A 17,979-nucleotide genomic window follows, 5' to 3' on the forward strand; every position below is an offset into this window, starting at 1 on the left:
GGCTATGGGACAACTGAATGTCCTTGAGTGGATCAGCCAGAGCATCTCTGGAGAGATCTGAAAATGGCTGTGCACCGACGCTCCCCAGCCAAACTGAAGGAGCGTGAGACGTCCTGCAAAGAAGAATGGGAGAAACTGCCCACAAATAGGTGTGCCGAGCTTGTAGTGTCATACTCAAAAGACATGAGGCTGTAAGCGATGCCAAAGGTGCTTCAACAAAGTATTGAGAAAAGGCTGTGAATTCTTATGTACATGTGATTAATTTTTTCTTAATACATTTGCAAAGATTGTGAACTTAATTCACGTTGTCATTATGTTTGTAGAAGTGAGGAAATAAAGCTGGAACATAAAATGTGGAAAAAGTGAAGCGTCGTGAATACTTTCCGGATGCACTGTAAAATGAAGATAGAAACAACCCAAAGGAGATTTTTTGCACTTTTTTTAATGTAATGTACACGGATTCTAACTAGATGGGGTAATTTGAGCACCTTTTAGGATGCGGTTTAGATTACAGTAGAAGAATCCAAATGCAATTCATCATCTTCAGACATCTGCAAAGCACTTTGCTGTAGAAATGGACATGCCTCAAAAAGGAATTTCCACAGGAAATGGGAAAGCTGTGCACATCTATAGGACAAATAGCCTGGATGCCAGCCGAACTTAGCCCCGCCCACAACATTTTTACTCGGGCAGGTCGGTCTGGAATTGATCAGTAGAGAAGTAATTATGCCCGAACAGAAACTGTTCGGACCAATGAAATTGTCAGGGCGGGCTTTAGACGATGATGGACAGATGATCAACATAAACGTAATCATCCACGTCATCAAAAGCCGCTTGGGTTGAATTTGTTCTAATCCTAAACAGAGAACTTGTTCGTATATGCATTCACCTTTACTATTTCTCTCAGAAACTCTGTGTATCCTTAAATTCTTTTTTACAACACCGGCAAAGATCGTTTACACTCATCTTTTTCTTCTAACGTTAGGCTACTTATTCCAGCGTGCGTGCAGACAGGGTTGCCAAGTTTTTACAACAACCCGCCCAATTGCTAACGTTCCTCAAAACTAGCCATAAACAAGCCCAATAGCTTTCCGGGGGGGGCATTTGGGGATAAAATATGTGTTATTTTGGAAGGGCTGGTAGCTATTAAAAAAAAAAAAAAAAAAAAATTTCCTGGGTTTGAATATCACATAATTTGGGGGGGGGGGGTCGCTACAACCCGCGGACTAGGCAACAGTGCAGTTGAGTTCTGTTGACTTTTGACAACTAACATTATGCGTCGCTCCGTTGCTCTGATTGGTTGTAGGTCTATCCAATTGAGGTCTTTCCTGGTTCGGTTGAAACACGCCCCATAATCACAGCCCAACGGAGCAGTATCAGACTCATATTCTGACTAGAATTGAGTATGACGACGTCAGGCTAGGACAAATACCTTCCCCGAGAGCAAATTAATCCCATTAATGTGCACAGAATAAATGTGCCATATTAAGGTGCTGCTTGTTCTGAAACAAACACTTGGTATTTGGATCATGGAACCATTTGTATCATTTAGAGCTACCCGTGTACCTGCCATTAAAATGTGTGAAATTCAGACTTTTCACTGTCAAGCACGGATTCCATCTTATTGGGGTAAAGAGTTACAAGACCGCTAAACCAGCAACAAAATGGAGAAAGTAAGGAAATACTTGACTAGGGAGCACAAATCTACAACTGTTGTTTTTTGGTTTCTAAATGCTCCAATCTGGCATCAACTTTAAGATACAGCCAATGAGTAGTTGTGGGTTCCACATGATTAAATGAATTACAGTAGTCAAACTCAAAACGAACAAATTTATTCACCTCTAAAGATTAAGCCTCGTGACATGGCCACATGGGGACAGTGTTGCTCCATCTCACACCCCAGCTTTCATCTGGCTGTGCGGTGGCAGAGGTTTCTCCAGGTGGTGACCAACAGTGAGACCGAAGGGGGAATTAGCCTGCTTCTCCTGGACTTCAGGCTTCAGCTGAAAGCCTTTCCCCGCGTCAAAACTGTCTATGGGTGGAAAGGTGAGAGGCGCTTCACTTAAGAGACCTTGAAGACGAGTACGCCAGCCTTCCAACAGGCCGTCACGAGCCTCAGAAGAGAGATGCGTGGGTGCCCAGAAGATCTGTGGTGCGAGGACCTGGAAGCCACAGTAGTTGAGGACACCATTCTACAAAAGAGAAAACATCAGCACAGCGGTTTTAGGTTAGGCTTACATGCAAACGCAAAGTGCAAAATTATGTTGAGGTAATAAGCCTAGGGATGACGTTTCTTACCTGAACTGGCCACAGAGTAACATTCATATCTCCATTGATCCCATTGGAGCTGAACATAGTCTCATGGGAACCAGTGGTGAAGGACAACATGGCTTTCTTTTCCTGACATTAATTAAATTCCAATTACGCCAACATTAACCACCCACTCTTTGCTAAAAAAAACCTCCAACATTTATTATTGCGGTGCATGCAAAGGAAACATTTGTTTTTCCTCAGACCTCACCCTGAAGATGCCCTCACTGTAGCGCTTTTCCAAGGTGTAAGCAAAACCAAGGGTAAGAATGCGATCCATCCAGCCTTTCATGATGGCAGGAACAGAGAACCAGTACATGGGAAACTGCAACAAAAAGACAATAAAACTTAGTAAAGAACCAATTACCCCAAATAAAGGAACTTCTGATATAAAAGTCATACCTGAAAAATAACAAGATCTGCTTCTTTTAGTTTCTTGTGCTCCTCTACGATGTCAGAAGCTAGTCGTCCCTCCTGCCAAGCCAGCATGGTCTCCTTTCCATAGCAAAAATGTTCTGGGTCCTTCACGGCTCCTGAACAGAAAGTTGGGCAATAACGCTAATAAAAAGGCACAAGTGAAGTTTAATATTTTCCAAAACCATCATACGGTCTCCGCACCAGTAATATCCTCCTCAGTTGCTGTGGCCTTGAATTTCATTTCATACAGGTCAGACACAAACACATTGCAGCCCTGTTTCTTCAGCACATCAACGGCAGCATCTTTAGCGGCCGCATTGAAAGATCCAGCACTCTGGTGGGCGTACACGATCAACACTGTCTTTGCGGCTGAAAACAAAAAATCTGAAGATAAATAAACAAACAAACTAACAAATAAAATTTGCAACAAAAGAATATAACTTACCCATGTTTTTCCACCCACAGATCTCAAATCAAAGCATCTACTAAACACCAACAGCTTTGTGAGCTTCTTTTAAGACCACACAATTAGGCCTACCTGTGCACAGCTGAGTTCACTAGTCAATTAGTGCTACCAGACCACCACTAATTGAACAGTGAACTTTATTTAATAATAATAATTAAAAAAATAATAAAAACATTTAATTATATATAATAATTGAACAGTGAACTATTTAATAATAATAATAAAAAAATATTATATATATATATATATATATATATATATATATATATAATTATTATTATTATTATTATTATTAAAAAAAGGTAAACAAAAGTGATTTTTAACTGGATATTTTTTTTCTTGAAAGCGACATCTATTAATAATTAAAAAACTGGATAAACTAGAATTGCATTATGACTTAGTTTACCTTTACCACTAGATGTCAACATTCACCACCAGCTGGAGCTACAGATGTCTTTACAGCCATACAAATAAAATACATATGATAAAGATAAAATAATGATTAAAGATACAAAAATGAATTGGGTGACTTTGTTGTACCATGGCCAGGTTATAATTTTGACTACAATTTTCAGCTGGGGGAAAAAACTGTAGTTTTGGGTATTTTAACTGTTTAGGATGGTGGTGTGCTTGAGACCACCTATATCGGACACTTGGACATGCTGAGGTTAGTTAAGACTAGCACTCTAGAGTTTAATATATTTTCCCCCAGCAGGGCATTTTTTCCCCCCTTCAGAATGAACTCCAGCAGTTTATTATGATCGCGAAAAGTGCGTAAGCACATGCGTATGAGAAGTGCAAGAGAAGTTTCTGTTTTTAGCAGCAGACTCCCATGATTAAAAATAGCAAAGAGGGTCTGCGAGTCCTGAAACTACCCCAACACGCTCACAGTCCACCCGCGCAACAATAATGAACTAAAGCAAGAGAAGAACACTTTTAACCCAGCGGTTATACTGACAATAACACTGTTAAAGAACTCAACTCTGCGCAAACAAACGAGTCTAGATCATTTACAGCCATTTTGGCAGCTCCTCAGAGGCGACACGTGTGTCATGAAAAGGCGTTTGCGCTCTCTACACCAGTGACTCTTCAGTCTTTCACAGTTCAGTACTATAAGTGTGCAACAACAAAAAAAGACACAATGAAAGGGCAACAGCATGAAGTGCAAGTCTCAGTTAGTCTAGCACAGTACTCTCAAGTTTTTGTTTTTTTTTTCAATAAAAGAAAAACGAATAGATTAGGTAAGTGCTAGTCTTAAATGGCCAGGCCAGGTGTTGCTGGAAAAGATGTGTCTTTAGACATTTTCTGAAAATGGCTAGACTCGCCTGCTCGAATTGAGATTGGCAGGTCGTTCAACCTGGTGGGAGCGGTCCAGGAAAAGGTCAGTGATTTTGTGCCTCTTTTGGATGGCACCACGAAGCGTACGTTGTTCATTTGCAGAACGCAAGCTTCTCGACGGCGCATAAGTCTGAACAAGCAAGTTTAGGTATATTGGTGTATAGGTATATAAATGCCCTTTTGCATACTCAAAATATGATCTTGCGCGCTCAAAATATGATCTTACATGCGCAGAAATGTGGCAGAAACATAACCCCATACGGAACCGGCCATGATAAAGTTTCCAGTTGAGTCACAGTGTAAACATTTAAGTGCCACAGTCGTACTGACGGATACACATTCACTTTCCATAGTCATGGACACAATTAGGTTTAGAAAGAGTGAGTTTTAATTCAAAAGGTTATGTTGTCGTTGTCTGTAGCCTATAGTGGGGATACAGCGCTTCTGTACAGCTGTAACTAAAACTACAGCTGTAATCTCATGAGAAATGCAATACCTGGAAAAGGTTAATGTTGACTGAATGGCTAATGACATCAACTGGACATTTTGTGACCTTTGTTTCCTTATATGTGATTGGTTGAAGCCTTTTCTGCCCCTGCTAGAGTTTTAAAAAAATCGGTATCGAAACGGAAAAAAATAAACAGTTTTTTCGCCGCAGCACATTCGTGTTCGGTGTGGAAGCACACAAACAGCTGATCAAAAAATAAAACCATGTAAAATCTCCCTGAAATCATACTCTCATATCTATATTAATTATAATTATTACAGCAAAATTAAGTAAATAAAAGAGATAAATGAATATTAGTCAGCCAGTAAAACGAAATTACCTTTCATTTTTCAATTACGTGGACCTACTGCTAGCAGGGAAACAGAGAACGCGCGTACAGATCAGAGGCGCGCAGTACTATATATCATGCTGTGGGGATGTTTTTCAGCGGCAGGAACTGGGAGACTAGTCAGGATCGAGGGAAAGATGAATGCAGCAATTTACAGAGGCATCCTTGATGACAACCTGCTCCAGAGCGCTCTGGACCTCAGACTGGGGCGAAGGTTCATCTTCCAACAGGACAACGACCCCAAGCACACAGCCTAGATAACAAAGGAGTGGCTATGGGACAACTCTGAATGTCTGTGAGGCCCAGACTTTAGATCTGAAAATGGCTGTGCACCGACGTTCCCCATCCAAACTGATGGAGCTTGAGAGGTCCTGCAAAGAAGAATGGGAGAAACTGCCCAAATATAGGTGTACCAAGCTTGTAGCATTTTACACAAAAATACACAAGGCTGTAAGTGATGCTAAAGGTGCTAAACAAAGTATAGAGGCTTTGAATATTAATGTAGGCCTATATGTGATTCTCATTATTGGTTTATTTGCCCCAACTGTTCTCACTCATTTCCTGCTTGATTTGTCACCCTTTATTATCTCCTTGTGTCTTCAGTCCTGTGCTGGTTCATTGTCGTGTTATGTCTTATGTCGTCTGTTTCTTTCCGTGTTCCTGCTCCTTGTATTTTGTTTATTTTAAGTTTGATTTTATCCGTTGTGGGTTTTTGTTTTGTGTTTATTTTTATTATTTACAATAAATACTCATTCCTATCTGCATTTGAGTCCTCGCTCCATTTTTCCCTATCGCTACGTGACAGAATGAACCAGCCTCTTGAGGACTCAGCAGAGTAATGGGTATCTTCCTTTTCCCATCTCCCTGCCCTTCCACTGCACAGATGGCAGATCGACACAGCAAGCTCCTCTCTCTTCGGCAGGAGGGAGCCAGCGTGAGGGAGTTTGCTCATCAGTTCGTGTTTGCAGCAGAAGGGCTCAACATCAGTAATGCAGTGCTCAAGGACATTTTTAACAACAGCCTTAATGTTGTTAAACAGCCTTTAAACTCAGTTTGTGGATGGGAGAGTGGCCTTCCACCTCTTGGTCCTCCCCCACTTGTCCTCACAGACTGCCAAGTCCCCAGTCCACCGATGACCCCTTCGGGGAGAGGGAGGAGGAAAAACAGAGCCACCTGGGGCGGCAGTGGCTCAGTGGTTCACGTAGGTTGTATACAAACCGGAAGGTTGGTGGTTCAATCCCCGGTTCCACCTGACCAAGTGTTGAGGTGTCCATGAGCAAGACACCTAACCCTAGCTGCTCCCGACGAGCTGGATGGCGCCTTGCATGGCTGACACCGCCGTCTGTGAATGAGTGAATGGGGGAATGTGAGGCAATATGTAAAGTGCTTTGGATGGCCATGGGTCTGTTGAAAGCGCTATATAAATACAGTCCATTTACCTACCCAGAGGTGGCTAAAGGGGTGGCAGCTTCCCCTGAAGCGGTAGGCTCCATATCGCCTCGCCCTCATAGGGCCAGAGTCTGGTGGTCCCGAGTCCGGTGGTTCCAGGTCCGGTGGTCCCGAGTCCCGAGCCAGGAGGGCTGTGCTGGGGTTTTATTTGTGGGCAGTCCTATGTGCTTGGGAGGAGCACAGGGCTGTCCCTCCCGTCCCGTCCCGCCCTGGTCTGTCCCTCCCATCCCGCCCTGGTCTGTCCCTCCCATCCCTCCCTGGTCTGTGTCCCTCCCTGCCCCCCCCCTCCCGTCCCTCCCTGGTCCCCTCCTCTCGTCCCTCCATTGTCCCCTAGGGGAGCGTCTCTGGTAGCCGCTCCTTAAGGAGGGGGTAATGTCACATGTCTGTCTTGTCCTGTGCAGCACAAGTTGTGGTTTTAGGCTTGTTCAACTTCACCCAGCGATGCGCAGACCGATCGGCGGCTGACTTGAAGCAATGCATGCCGGTTAGAAATTTTGTCCAACTTGAGGCAGCGCCGACGCCACGTGACAGTGATGTATGTCAACAAAGTGCCGCGAGAGCGATTCGAGAGCAGTCGGCTAATACAGCCTGTGCAGTTTCTCCAGAGCGGCTGCACGAGGCTGCACGGACTCTGATGACGACACAGCTGTTCCACGATTGGCCAGATTCACCGCATGACAGCGATCATGTGTGTTTCGTGTTTATTCTAAAACGTTCAGTTCCACTAAAACGCACAAATCTGTTTTTTATAACAGTAAAACCTCCTTTCATGTACACTCTAAAAAAAAAAAGGTTCTATATTGCACCAAAAATGGTTCTTGGCTCGTAATCATAGGGGAACTTTTTTAGTGCTATATAGCACCAATTTTGGTGCTTCAGTGGTTCTTCAGTGGTTCTTCAGCGGTTCTTCAGAGGTTCTTCACCGGTTCTTTGACTAAGGTGCTATATAGCACCTCTGAAGAACCGCTGAAGAACCACTGAAGCACCAAAATTGGTGCTATATAGCACTAAAAAAGGTTCCCCTATGATTACGAGCCTTTTTTTTTAGAGTGTAGTCACGATGTTATATTGTCATGTTCATCAAAATAAAACTGATTAAAAACGTAGACCCTACTTCATTGATAGTGTAGGCTTATATGTTGAACTTTATTCTTGTACAAACACACGCTGTATTAAGCAGTACATAAAGTATGTCTCTGAAACATCTGTGTATTGCCAAATATTGCATTTACGTATGTCTTATGTCATCTGTTTCCTGCCGTGTTCCTGCTCCTTGTATTTAGTTTATTTTAAGTTTATGTTTCAAGCTATGATTATTGTTATTATTTACAATAAATACTCATTCCTATCTGCATTTGAGTCCTTGCTCCATGACACCCCCTCCCACTCCCTGTGCACGCCACAGCACATTGGATGCTAACTGCTCTGAAGAAAATGTGAAGCCAACGTATAAAGTTAATAAGTTAAATTGTTAAGTTAAAAGTGAATCTAGTGTTTTTATTGCTTGTGCCCTGCCATGAACCCTGCCTCCACAGCAAAAAGAACCAAACCGAGGCTCCAAAACCATGATATGAACCAAACCGTGGCATAGGTCCATCCTTACACCCCTAATTTCAACATACTATGATTTTGGACAAATTTCTCATTTTGAATACTATTTAGGATGGATAGTATGGGAATTGGGATGCAGCTTGATGTAAGCCTAAAGTTACTTTCTGCACCACCAGGGGTTAAAGACCATGCTATAACCAGTTAAACCTGGCACACTTAAATATCTATGCAGGTCTGAGCAGTTCCTACACCCTGATGAAGGCTTGTAAGCCACAACACAGGTATACTTGTCACCTGTTTTTAAAAGAATAAGCCATGATGAATTAAAAGCTTTTTAACTTTTTCTACACCGAGTGCCTTGGAAATTCTTTAATTTTCGAGTTGAAATATCCCTTACATCCAAAGAGCACCGAAATGAATTCACACTCCGTACAGCACTTCTCTTGAGATGATTTGCTTAAAGTGCTGTATACATCAACATTTCAAACAGCACACGATTTAAAATCAATATGCTACGTTGGTGTCAAGCTCATTACCTCAAACTCTAGTTTGCATCCAATTTATTAACTTCCATTTAAATAAATATCACTTTTTTCCCCAATTTGGCTCATTCACACAGAAAGCAGAAGTGGAGCTCACACCCATATTATATAGAAATTTGCAATATATTCCAAATTTGAGACTAAAAGTCTACTGGTTTCTAGATTACCAGTGATAACCTTTTTGGATTTGTTTTAGATTTACAGTATAAGAATCCAAATGCAATTCTAAGCGTTATCTTTAGACATCTGCAAAACCCTTTGCTGCAAAACAAAAAAACCTGACAAGTCAAGAAATTTACACAGGAAATGGGGAAGCTAAGGACATCTAGGACAAATACCTTCCAGAGAGTAAATCAGTCCAATTTATGGGCACAGAAGTGAGCAAAATTAAGGTGCTGATTGTTCTGAAAATAAATCATATTTGGACCATGTAACATTTGAATTATTTGGAGCGGCCTGTCAAGGCGTTCACTGTCAAGACCACTAGACCAGCAACAAAAGAGAAAGTAGGGAAATATTTGACTAGGGAACACAAATCTACTGTGCATTTTGGTTTTGAAATGCCCCAATCTGGCATCAACTTTAAGATACTGCCAATGAGTAGTTGTGGGTTCCACATGACTTGCAATGAATTCCAATACTCAAAACAAACATTTATTTCACAAAGATTAAGCCTCGTGACATGGCCACATGGGGACAGTGTTGCTCCATCTCACACCCCAGCTTTCATCTGGCTGTGCGGTGGCAGAGGTTTCTCCAGGTGGTGACCGACAGTGAGACCGAAGGGGGAATTAGCCTGCTTCTCCTGGACTTCAGGCTTCAGCTGAAAGCCTTTCCCCGCGTCAAAACTGTCTATGGGTGGAAAGGTGAGAGGCGCTTCACTTAAGAGACCTTGAAGACGAGTACGCCAGCCTTCCAACAGGCCGTCACGAGCCTCAGAAGAGAGATGCGTGGGTGCCCAGAAGATCTGTGGTGCGAGGACCTTGAAGCCACAGTAGTTGAGGACACCATTCTACAAAAGAGAAAACATCAGCACAGCGGTTTCAGGTTAGGCTTACATGCAAACGCAAAAAGTGCAAAATTAAGCCTAGTTGAGGTAAAAGGGATGATGTTTCTTACCTGAACTGGCCACAGAGTAACATTCATATCTCCATTGATCCCATTGGAGCTGAACATAGTCTCATGGGAACCAGTGGTGAAGGACAACATGGCTTTCTTTTCCTGACATGAATTGAAGTCAAATTATGCCAATTTTAACCACCCACTTTTTCAAAAAAAAAAACAAAACAAAAAAACACCCAACAACATTTATTGCGGAGCATACAAAGGAAAAATTTGTTTTTCCTCAGGCCTCACCCTGAAGATGCCCTCACTGTAGCGCTTTTCCAAGGTGTATGCAAAACCAAGGGTAAGAATGCGATCCATCCAGCCTTTCATGATGGCAGGAACAGAGAACCAGTACATGGGAAACTGCAACAAAAAGACAATAAAACTTAGTAAAGAACCAATTAGCCCAAATAAGTAACTTCTGATATATATAAAAAAAAAATCATACCTGAAAAATAACAATATCTGCTTCTTTTAGTTTCTTGTGCTCCTCTACAATGTCAGAAGCTAGTCGTCCCTCCTGCCAAGCCAGCATGGTCTCCTTTCCATAGCAAAAGTGTTCTGGGTCCTTCACTGCTCCTGAACAGAAAGTTGTGCAATAACGCTGATAAAAGGCACAAGTGAAGTTTAATATTTTCCAAAAAAAACATCATACTGCCTCCACACCAGTAATATCCTTCTCGGTTGCTGTGGCCTTGAATTTCATTTCATATAGGTCAGACACAAACACATTGCAGCCCTGTTTTTTCAGCACATCAACGGCAGCATCTTTAGCGGCCGCATTGAAAGATCCAGCACTCTGGTGGGCGTACACAATCAACACTGTCTTTGCAGCTGAAAAAAATTCAGAAGATAAATAAACAAACAAACACATAAAAATTGCAACAAAAGAATGTAACCTACCCATGTTTTTCCACCCACAGGTCTCAAGTCAAAGCATCTACTAAACACCAACAGCTTTGTGAGCTTCTTTTAAGACCACACAATTAGGCCTACCTGTGCACAGCTGAGTCATTTCACTATTCAATTAGTGCTGGCAGCTTTGGCTGCTTTTGGCAGCTCCTCAGAGGCGACACGTGTGTCATGAAAAGGCGTTTGTGCTCTCTACACCGGTGACTCTTCAGTCTTTCACAGTACTACACTAGGAAGAGTGCAAAAAAAGACAATGAAGGGGCAACAGCATGAAGTGCAAGTCTCAATTAGTCTAGCACAGTACACTCAAGGATTTTGTTTTGGGTTTTTTTAATAAAAGAAAAACAAATAGATTAGGTAAGTGCTAGTCTTAAATGGCCAGGCCAGGTGTTGCTGGAAAAGATGTGTCTTTAGACATTTTCTGAAAATGGCTAGACTCGGCTACTCGAATTGAGATTGGCAGGTCGTTCCACCTGGTGGGAGCGGTCCAGGAAAAGGTCTGTGAGAGCGATTTTGTGCCTCTTTTGGATGGCACCACGAGGCGTACGTTGTTCATTTGCAGAACGCAAGCTTCTTGACGACACATAAGTCTGAACAAGCAAGTTTAGGTATATTGGTGCAGAGCCAGTGGTTGTCTTGTAGGCAAACACCACGTTATTCTAATGTCATTCTAAAATTGCCGTAACGTTATTCTAAAATTCTCATTTCCCACCCATGTAGAGAATATTCAAGCTGTTTATTCATTTTAGTTTTATTGTGTTTCCATTTGGCGACTTAGAACAAGTGCAATGAAAACGAAAATATATATATATATTTTTTATTAAAAAACCCACATGAGATTAGTTTATATGTTCATGAATAGGGTTGAATGCTTGATAATGAACTGTTTCTTTGTTTTTCTGACAAAATGAGAAAACAAATTATCCGAAGGTAGCTACATTTATTTTTTACCACTGAATTGTAGTTTAGCGGGACATTCTTTCGGTTCCTAAACAAAACCTTCGTGATTTACTCTCCAATTAGGCGTGTAAAACTCTCCGAAATCATACTCTCATATCTATATTAATTATAATTATTACAGCGAAAGTAAGTAAATAAGAGATAAATGAATATTAGTCAGCCAGTAAAACGAAATTACCTTTCATTTTTGAATTACACGGACCCGCGCATGCAGATCAGAGGCGCGCAGTAGCTACTACAGTGCATCCTGAAAGTATTCACAGTGCTTCTCTTTTTTCACATTGTGTAATGTTACAGGCTTACTCAAAAATGTATTAAATGTATTTCTCAATTCTACAAACAATACACCATAATGACAACGTGAAAGACGTTCGTTTGAAATCTTTGCAAATTTATAAAAAAATAAAATAAAAAAAAAAACCTTGTACATGAGTATTCACAGCCTTTGCCACGACACTCAATTGAGCTCTGGTGCATCCTGTTTTCTCTGATCAAAGAACAACCATCTCGGCATCACTCCACCAATCAGGCCTGTATAGAGTGGCAGACGGAAGCCACTCCTCTGTAAAAGGCACATGACAGCCCATCTGGAGTTTGCCAAAAGGCACCTGAAGGGGTCTCCTCCAAAACAAAAATCTCTAGTCTGATGAAACAAAGATTGAACTCTTTGGCCTGAATGGCAAGCGTCATGTCTGGAGGAAACCAGGCACAGCGCTTCACCTGGCCAATACCATCCCTAAAGTGAAGCATGGTGGTGTCAGCATCATGCTGTGGAGATGCTTTTCAGCGGCAGGAACTGGGAGACTAGTCAGGACCGAGGGAAAGATGAATGCAACAATATACAGAGGCATCCTTGATGACAACCTGCTCCAGAGCGCTCTGGACCTCAGACTGGGGTGAAGGTTCATCTTCCAACAGGACAACGACCCCAAGCACACAGCCTATAACAAAGGAGTGGCTATGGGACAACTCTGAATGTCCTTGAGTGGCCCATACTTGAACCCGACTTGAGATCTGTAAATGGCTGTGCACCGCCGCTCCCCATACAAGCTGATGGAGCTTGAGAGGTCCTGCAAAGAAGAATGGGAGAAACTGCCCAAAAATAGGTGTGCCGAGCTTGTAGCATTATACTCAAAAATACATGAGGCTGTAAGTGATGCTAAAGGGGCTTCAACAAAGTATTGAGGCTGTGAATATTTATGTAGGCCTATATGTGATTTTCTTCGTTTTTTTATTTAATACATTTGCAAAGATTGTGAACTTCATTCACGTTGTCATTATGTTTGTATGTTTATTGTTTGTAGAATTGAGGAAAATAATGAATTTAATCCATTTTGGAATAAGGCTGTAACATAAAATGTGGAATAAGTGAAGCGTTGTGAATACTTTCCGAATGCACTGTAAAATGAAGATAGAAACAACCACACAAATTTGAGATTTCTGTGCTTTTTTTATATAATGTGCACATATCTGCACTTCGGATTCTACCTGGAAAAAGTAGACCACCGGTGTATCTTTGGAATACTCATTTCAACATACTATGACAGAAAAAGTAGACCACCCGGCAGTGGCGTGCACAGACCTCCCCCTCGGTATGAATTGCGTTAGCAGGGGCACTGCGGTGCGATCGAAAAAGGGCACTTTCACACTTCCGCGAAAGGGGCAGGGGCTCAAGCCCCCCCTGTCAAATGTCTGTCTTGGTCTGTGCAGCACATGTGGTGGTTTTGTCATGTTTTGATGTCATGTCATGTCTCTGGTCCCTTGTCACCCCGCCCTTCTTGTTATCTCATTATTGGTTTATTTGCCCCAACTGTTCTCCTTCATTTCCTGCTTGATTTGTCACCCTTTATCTCATTGTGTCTACAGTCCTGTGCTGGTTCATTGTCATGGTGTGTCTTATGTCATCTGTTTCCTGCTCCTTGTATTTAGTTTATTTTAAGTTTATGTTTCAAGTTATGTTTATTTTTATTATTTACAATAAATACTCATTCCGATCTGCATTTGAGTCCTTGCTCCATGACACCCCCTCCCACTCCGTGCACGCCACAGCACATTGGATGCTAAATGCTCTAAAGAAAATGTGAAGCCAACGTATAAAGTTAATAAGTTAAATTGTTAAGTTAAAAATGAATCTAGTGTTATTATTGCTTGTGCCCTGCCATGAACCCTGCCTCCACAGCAAAAAGAACCAAACCGAGGCTCCAAAACCGTGATACGAATATGATTTTGGAAAAATTTCTCATTTTGAATACTATTTACGATGGATAGTATGGGAATTGGGATGCAGCAGGATGTAAGCCGATACTTACTTCCTGCACCACCAGGGGTTAAACCAGTTAAACCTGGCACACTTGGGTGTTTGAGCATATACTCAAATATCTATGCAGGTCTGAGCAGTTCCTACACCCTGATGAAGGCTTGTAAGCCACAACACAGGTGTACTTGTCCCCTGTTTTTAAAAGAATAAGCCATGATGAATTAAAAGCTTTTTAACTTTTTCTACACAGAGTGCCTTGGAAATTCTTTAATTTTTGAGTTGAAACATCCCTTACATCCAAAGAGCATCGACATAAGGAATTCACACTCCGTGCAGCACTTCTCTTGAGATGATCTGCTTACAATGCTGTATACATCAACATTTCAAACAGCACACGATTTAAAAAAGCAATATGTTACATTGGTGTCAAGTTCATTACCTCAAACTCTAGTTTGCATCCAATTTATTAACTTCCATTTAAATATAATTTTTCCCCCCCAATTTGGTTCAGTCACACAGAAAGCAAAAGTGGAGCTCACACCCATATTATATAGAAATAAAAGTGTGCAATATATTCCAAATTTGATACTGCAACTCCAGGTTCTAGCAGCGATAACCTTTTAGTATTTTTGTTTTAGATTTACAGTATAAGAATCCAAATGCAATTCAAAGCGTTATTTTTAGACATCTGCAAGATACTTTGCTGCAAAAAAGGACATGTAAAGGAATTTACACAGGAAATGGTGAAGCTTTGCACATCTAGGACAGATACCTTCCAGAGTGTAAATTAATCAAATTTATGGGCACAGAAGTGCACAAAATTAAGGTGCTGCTTATTCTGAAAATAATTAATATTTGGACCATGTAACCATGTGAATTATTTGGAGCTGCCCGTGTACCTGCCATTAAATATGTGAAATTCAGACTTTTCACTGTCAAGACCACTAGACCAGCAACAAAAGAGAAAGTAGGGAAATATTTGACTAGGGAGCACAAATCTGTGCATTTTGGTTTCTAAATGCCCCATTCTGGCATCAACTTTAAGATACAGCCAATGAGTAGTTGTGGGTTCCACATGACTTGCAATGAATTCCAATACTCAAAACGAACCATTTATTTAAAAGATTAAGCCTCGTGACATGGCCACATGGGGACAGTGTTGCTCCATCTCACACCCCAGCTTTCATCTGGCTGTGCGGTGGCAGAGGTTTCTCCAGGTGGTGACCGACAGTGAGACCGAAGGGGGAATCAGCCTGCTTCTCCTGGACTTCAGGCTTCAGCTGAAAGCCTTTCCCCGCGTCAAAACTGTCTATGGGTGGAAAGGTGAGAGGCGCTTCACTTAAGAGACCTTGAAGACGAGTACGCCAGCCTTCCAACAGGCCGTCACGAGCCTCAGAAGAGAGATGCGTGGGTGCCCAGAAGATCTGTGGTGCGAGGACCTGGAAGCCACAGTAGTTGAGGACACCATTCTACAAAAGAGAAAACATCAGCACAGCGGTTTTAGGTTAGGCTTACATGCAAACGCAAAGTGCAAAATTATGTTGAGGTAATAAGCCTAGGGATGACGTTTCTTACCTGAACTGGCCACAGAGTAACATTCATATCTCCATTGATCCCATTGGAGCTGAACATAGTCTCATGGGAACCAGTGGTGAAGGACAACATGGCTTTCTTTTCCTGACATTAATTAAATTCCAATTACGCCAACATTAACCACCCACTCTTTGCTAAAAAAAACCTCCAACATTTATTATTGCGGTGCATGCAAAGGAAACATTTGTTTTTCCTCAGACCTCACCCTGAAGATGCCCTCACTGTAGCGCTTTTCCAAGGTGTAAGCAAAACCAAGGGTAAGAATGCGATCCATCCAGCCTTTCATGATGGCAGGAACAGAGAACCAGTACATGGGAAACTGCAACAAAAAGACAATAAAACTTAGTAAAGAACCAATTACCCCAAATAAAGGAACTTCTGATATAAAAGTCATACCTGAAAAATAACAAGATCTGCTTCTTTTAGTTTCTTGTGCTCCTCTACGATGTCAGAAGCTAGTCGTCCCTCCTGCCAAGCCAGCATGGTCTCCTTTCCATAGCAAAAATGTTCTGGGTCCTTCACGGCTCCTGAACAGAAAGTTGGGCAATAACGCTAATAAAAAGGCACAAGTGAAGTTTAATATTTTCCAAAACCATCATACGGTCTCCGCACCAGTAATATCCTCCTCAGTTGCTGTGGCCTTGAATTTCATTTCATACAGGTCAGACACAAACACATTGCAGCCCTGTTTCTTCAGCACATCAACGGCAGCATCTTTAGCGGCCGCATTGAAAGATCCAGCACTCTGGTGGGCGTACACGATCAACACTGTCTTTGCGGCTGAAAACAAAAAATCTGAAGATAAATAAACAAACAAACTAACAAATAAAATTTGCAACAAAAGAATATAACTTACCCATGTTTTTCCACCCACAGATCTCAAATCAAAGCATCTACTAAACACCAACAGCTTTGTGAGCTTCTTTTAAGACCACACAATTAGGCCTACCTGTGCACAGCTGAGTTCACTAGTCAATTAGTGCTACCAGACCACCACTAATTGAACAGTGAACTTTATTTAATAATAATAATTAAAAAAATAATAAAAACATTTAATTATATATAATAATTGAACAGTGAACTATTTAATAATAATAATAAAAAAATATTATATATATATATATATATATATAATTATTATTATTATTATTATTATTAAAAAAAGGTAAACAAAAGTGATTTTTAACTGGATATTTTTTTTCTTGAAAGCGACATCTATTAATAATTAAAAAACTGGATAAACTAGAATTGCATTATGACTTAGTTTACCTTTACCACTAGATGTCAACATTCACCACCAGCTGGAGCTACAGATGTCTTTACAGCCATACAAATAAAATACATATGATAAAGATAAAATAATGATTAAAGATACAAAAATGAATTGGGTGACTTTGTTGTACCATGGCCAGGTTATAATTTTGACTACAATTTTCAGCTGGGGGAAAAAACTGTAGTTTTGGGTATTTTAACTGTTTAGGATGGTGGTGTGCTTGAGACCACCTATATCGGACACTTGGACATGCTGAGGTTAGTTAAGACTAGCACTCTAGAGTTTAATATATTTTCCCCCAGCAGGGCATTTTTTCCCCCCTTCAGAATGAACTCCAGCAGTTTATTATGATCGCGAAAAGTGCGTAAGCACATGCGTATGAGAAGTGCAAGAGAAGTTTCTGTTTTTAGCAGCAGACTCCCATGATTAAAAATAGCAAAGAGGGTCTGCGAGTCCTGAAACTACCCCAACACGCTCACAGTCCACCCGCGCAACAATAATGAACTAAAGCAAGAGAAGAACACTTTTAACCCAGCGGTTATACTGACAATAACACTGTTAAAGAACTCAACTCTGCGCAAACAAACGAGTCTAGATCATTTACAGCCATTTTGGCAGCTCCTCAGAGGCGACACGTGTGTCATGAAAAGGCGTTTGCGCTCTCTACACCAGTGACTCTTCAGTCTTTCACAGTTCAGTACTATAAGTGTGCAACAACAAAAAAAGACACAATGAAAGGGCAACAGCATGAAGTGCAAGTCTCAGTTAGTCTAGCACAGTACTCTCAAGTTTTTGTTTTTTTTTTCAATAAAAGAAAAACGAATAGATTAGGTAAGTGCTAGTCTTAAATGGCCAGGCCAGGTGTTGCTGGAAAAGATGTGTCTTTAGACATTTTCTGAAAATGGCTAGACTCGCCTGCTCGAATTGAGATTGGCAGGTCGTTCAACCTGGTGGGAGCGGTCCAGGAA

The 17,979-nt window shown here is 41.3% G+C and overlaps 3 protein-coding genes across 3 annotated transcripts; all 3 read right to left on the minus strand.

Moving 5' to 3' along the window:
* Positions 1-1,892: 1,892 nt before the first annotated feature.
* LOC307128742 (NAD(P)H dehydrogenase [quinone] 1-like) lies at positions 1,893-3,176 on the minus strand (the record flags this gene model as incomplete). The annotated part of the gene is made up of 6 exons (XM_079820685.1): positions 1,893-2,192; positions 2,299-2,400; positions 2,522-2,635; positions 2,713-2,843; positions 2,929-3,096; positions 3,173-3,176. 6 exons carry the CDS (start codon positions 3,174-3,176, stop codon positions 1,893-1,895), a joined length of 819 nt encoding a protein of 272 aa, XP_079676811.1.
* A 6,445-nt stretch (positions 3,177-9,621) lies between these two features.
* LOC307128743 (ribosyldihydronicotinamide dehydrogenase [quinone]-like) lies at positions 9,622-11,031 on the minus strand (the record flags this gene model as incomplete). The annotated part of the gene is made up of 6 exons (XM_079820686.1): positions 9,622-9,921; positions 10,029-10,130; positions 10,266-10,379; positions 10,465-10,595; positions 10,683-10,850; positions 11,013-11,031. 6 exons carry the CDS (start codon positions 11,029-11,031, stop codon positions 9,622-9,624), a joined length of 834 nt encoding a protein of 277 aa, XP_079676812.1.
* A 4,283-nt stretch (positions 11,032-15,314) lies between these two features.
* LOC307128744 (NAD(P)H dehydrogenase [quinone] 1-like) lies at positions 15,315-16,598 on the minus strand (the record flags this gene model as incomplete). Its single annotated transcript, XM_079820687.1, has 6 exons — positions 15,315-15,614; positions 15,721-15,822; positions 15,944-16,057; positions 16,135-16,265; positions 16,351-16,518; positions 16,595-16,598. The coding sequence occupies 6 exons, from the start codon at positions 16,596-16,598 to the stop codon at positions 15,315-15,317; spliced, it is 819 nt and encodes a 272-aa protein (XP_079676813.1).
* Positions 16,599-17,979: the final 1,381 nt, after the last annotated feature.

This window comes from Gobio gobio (genome assembly GCF_949357685.1).
Source record: "Gobio gobio genome assembly, chromosome: 7".
Taxonomy (NCBI): Eukaryota; Metazoa; Chordata; class Actinopteri; order Cypriniformes; family Gobionidae; genus Gobio; species Gobio gobio.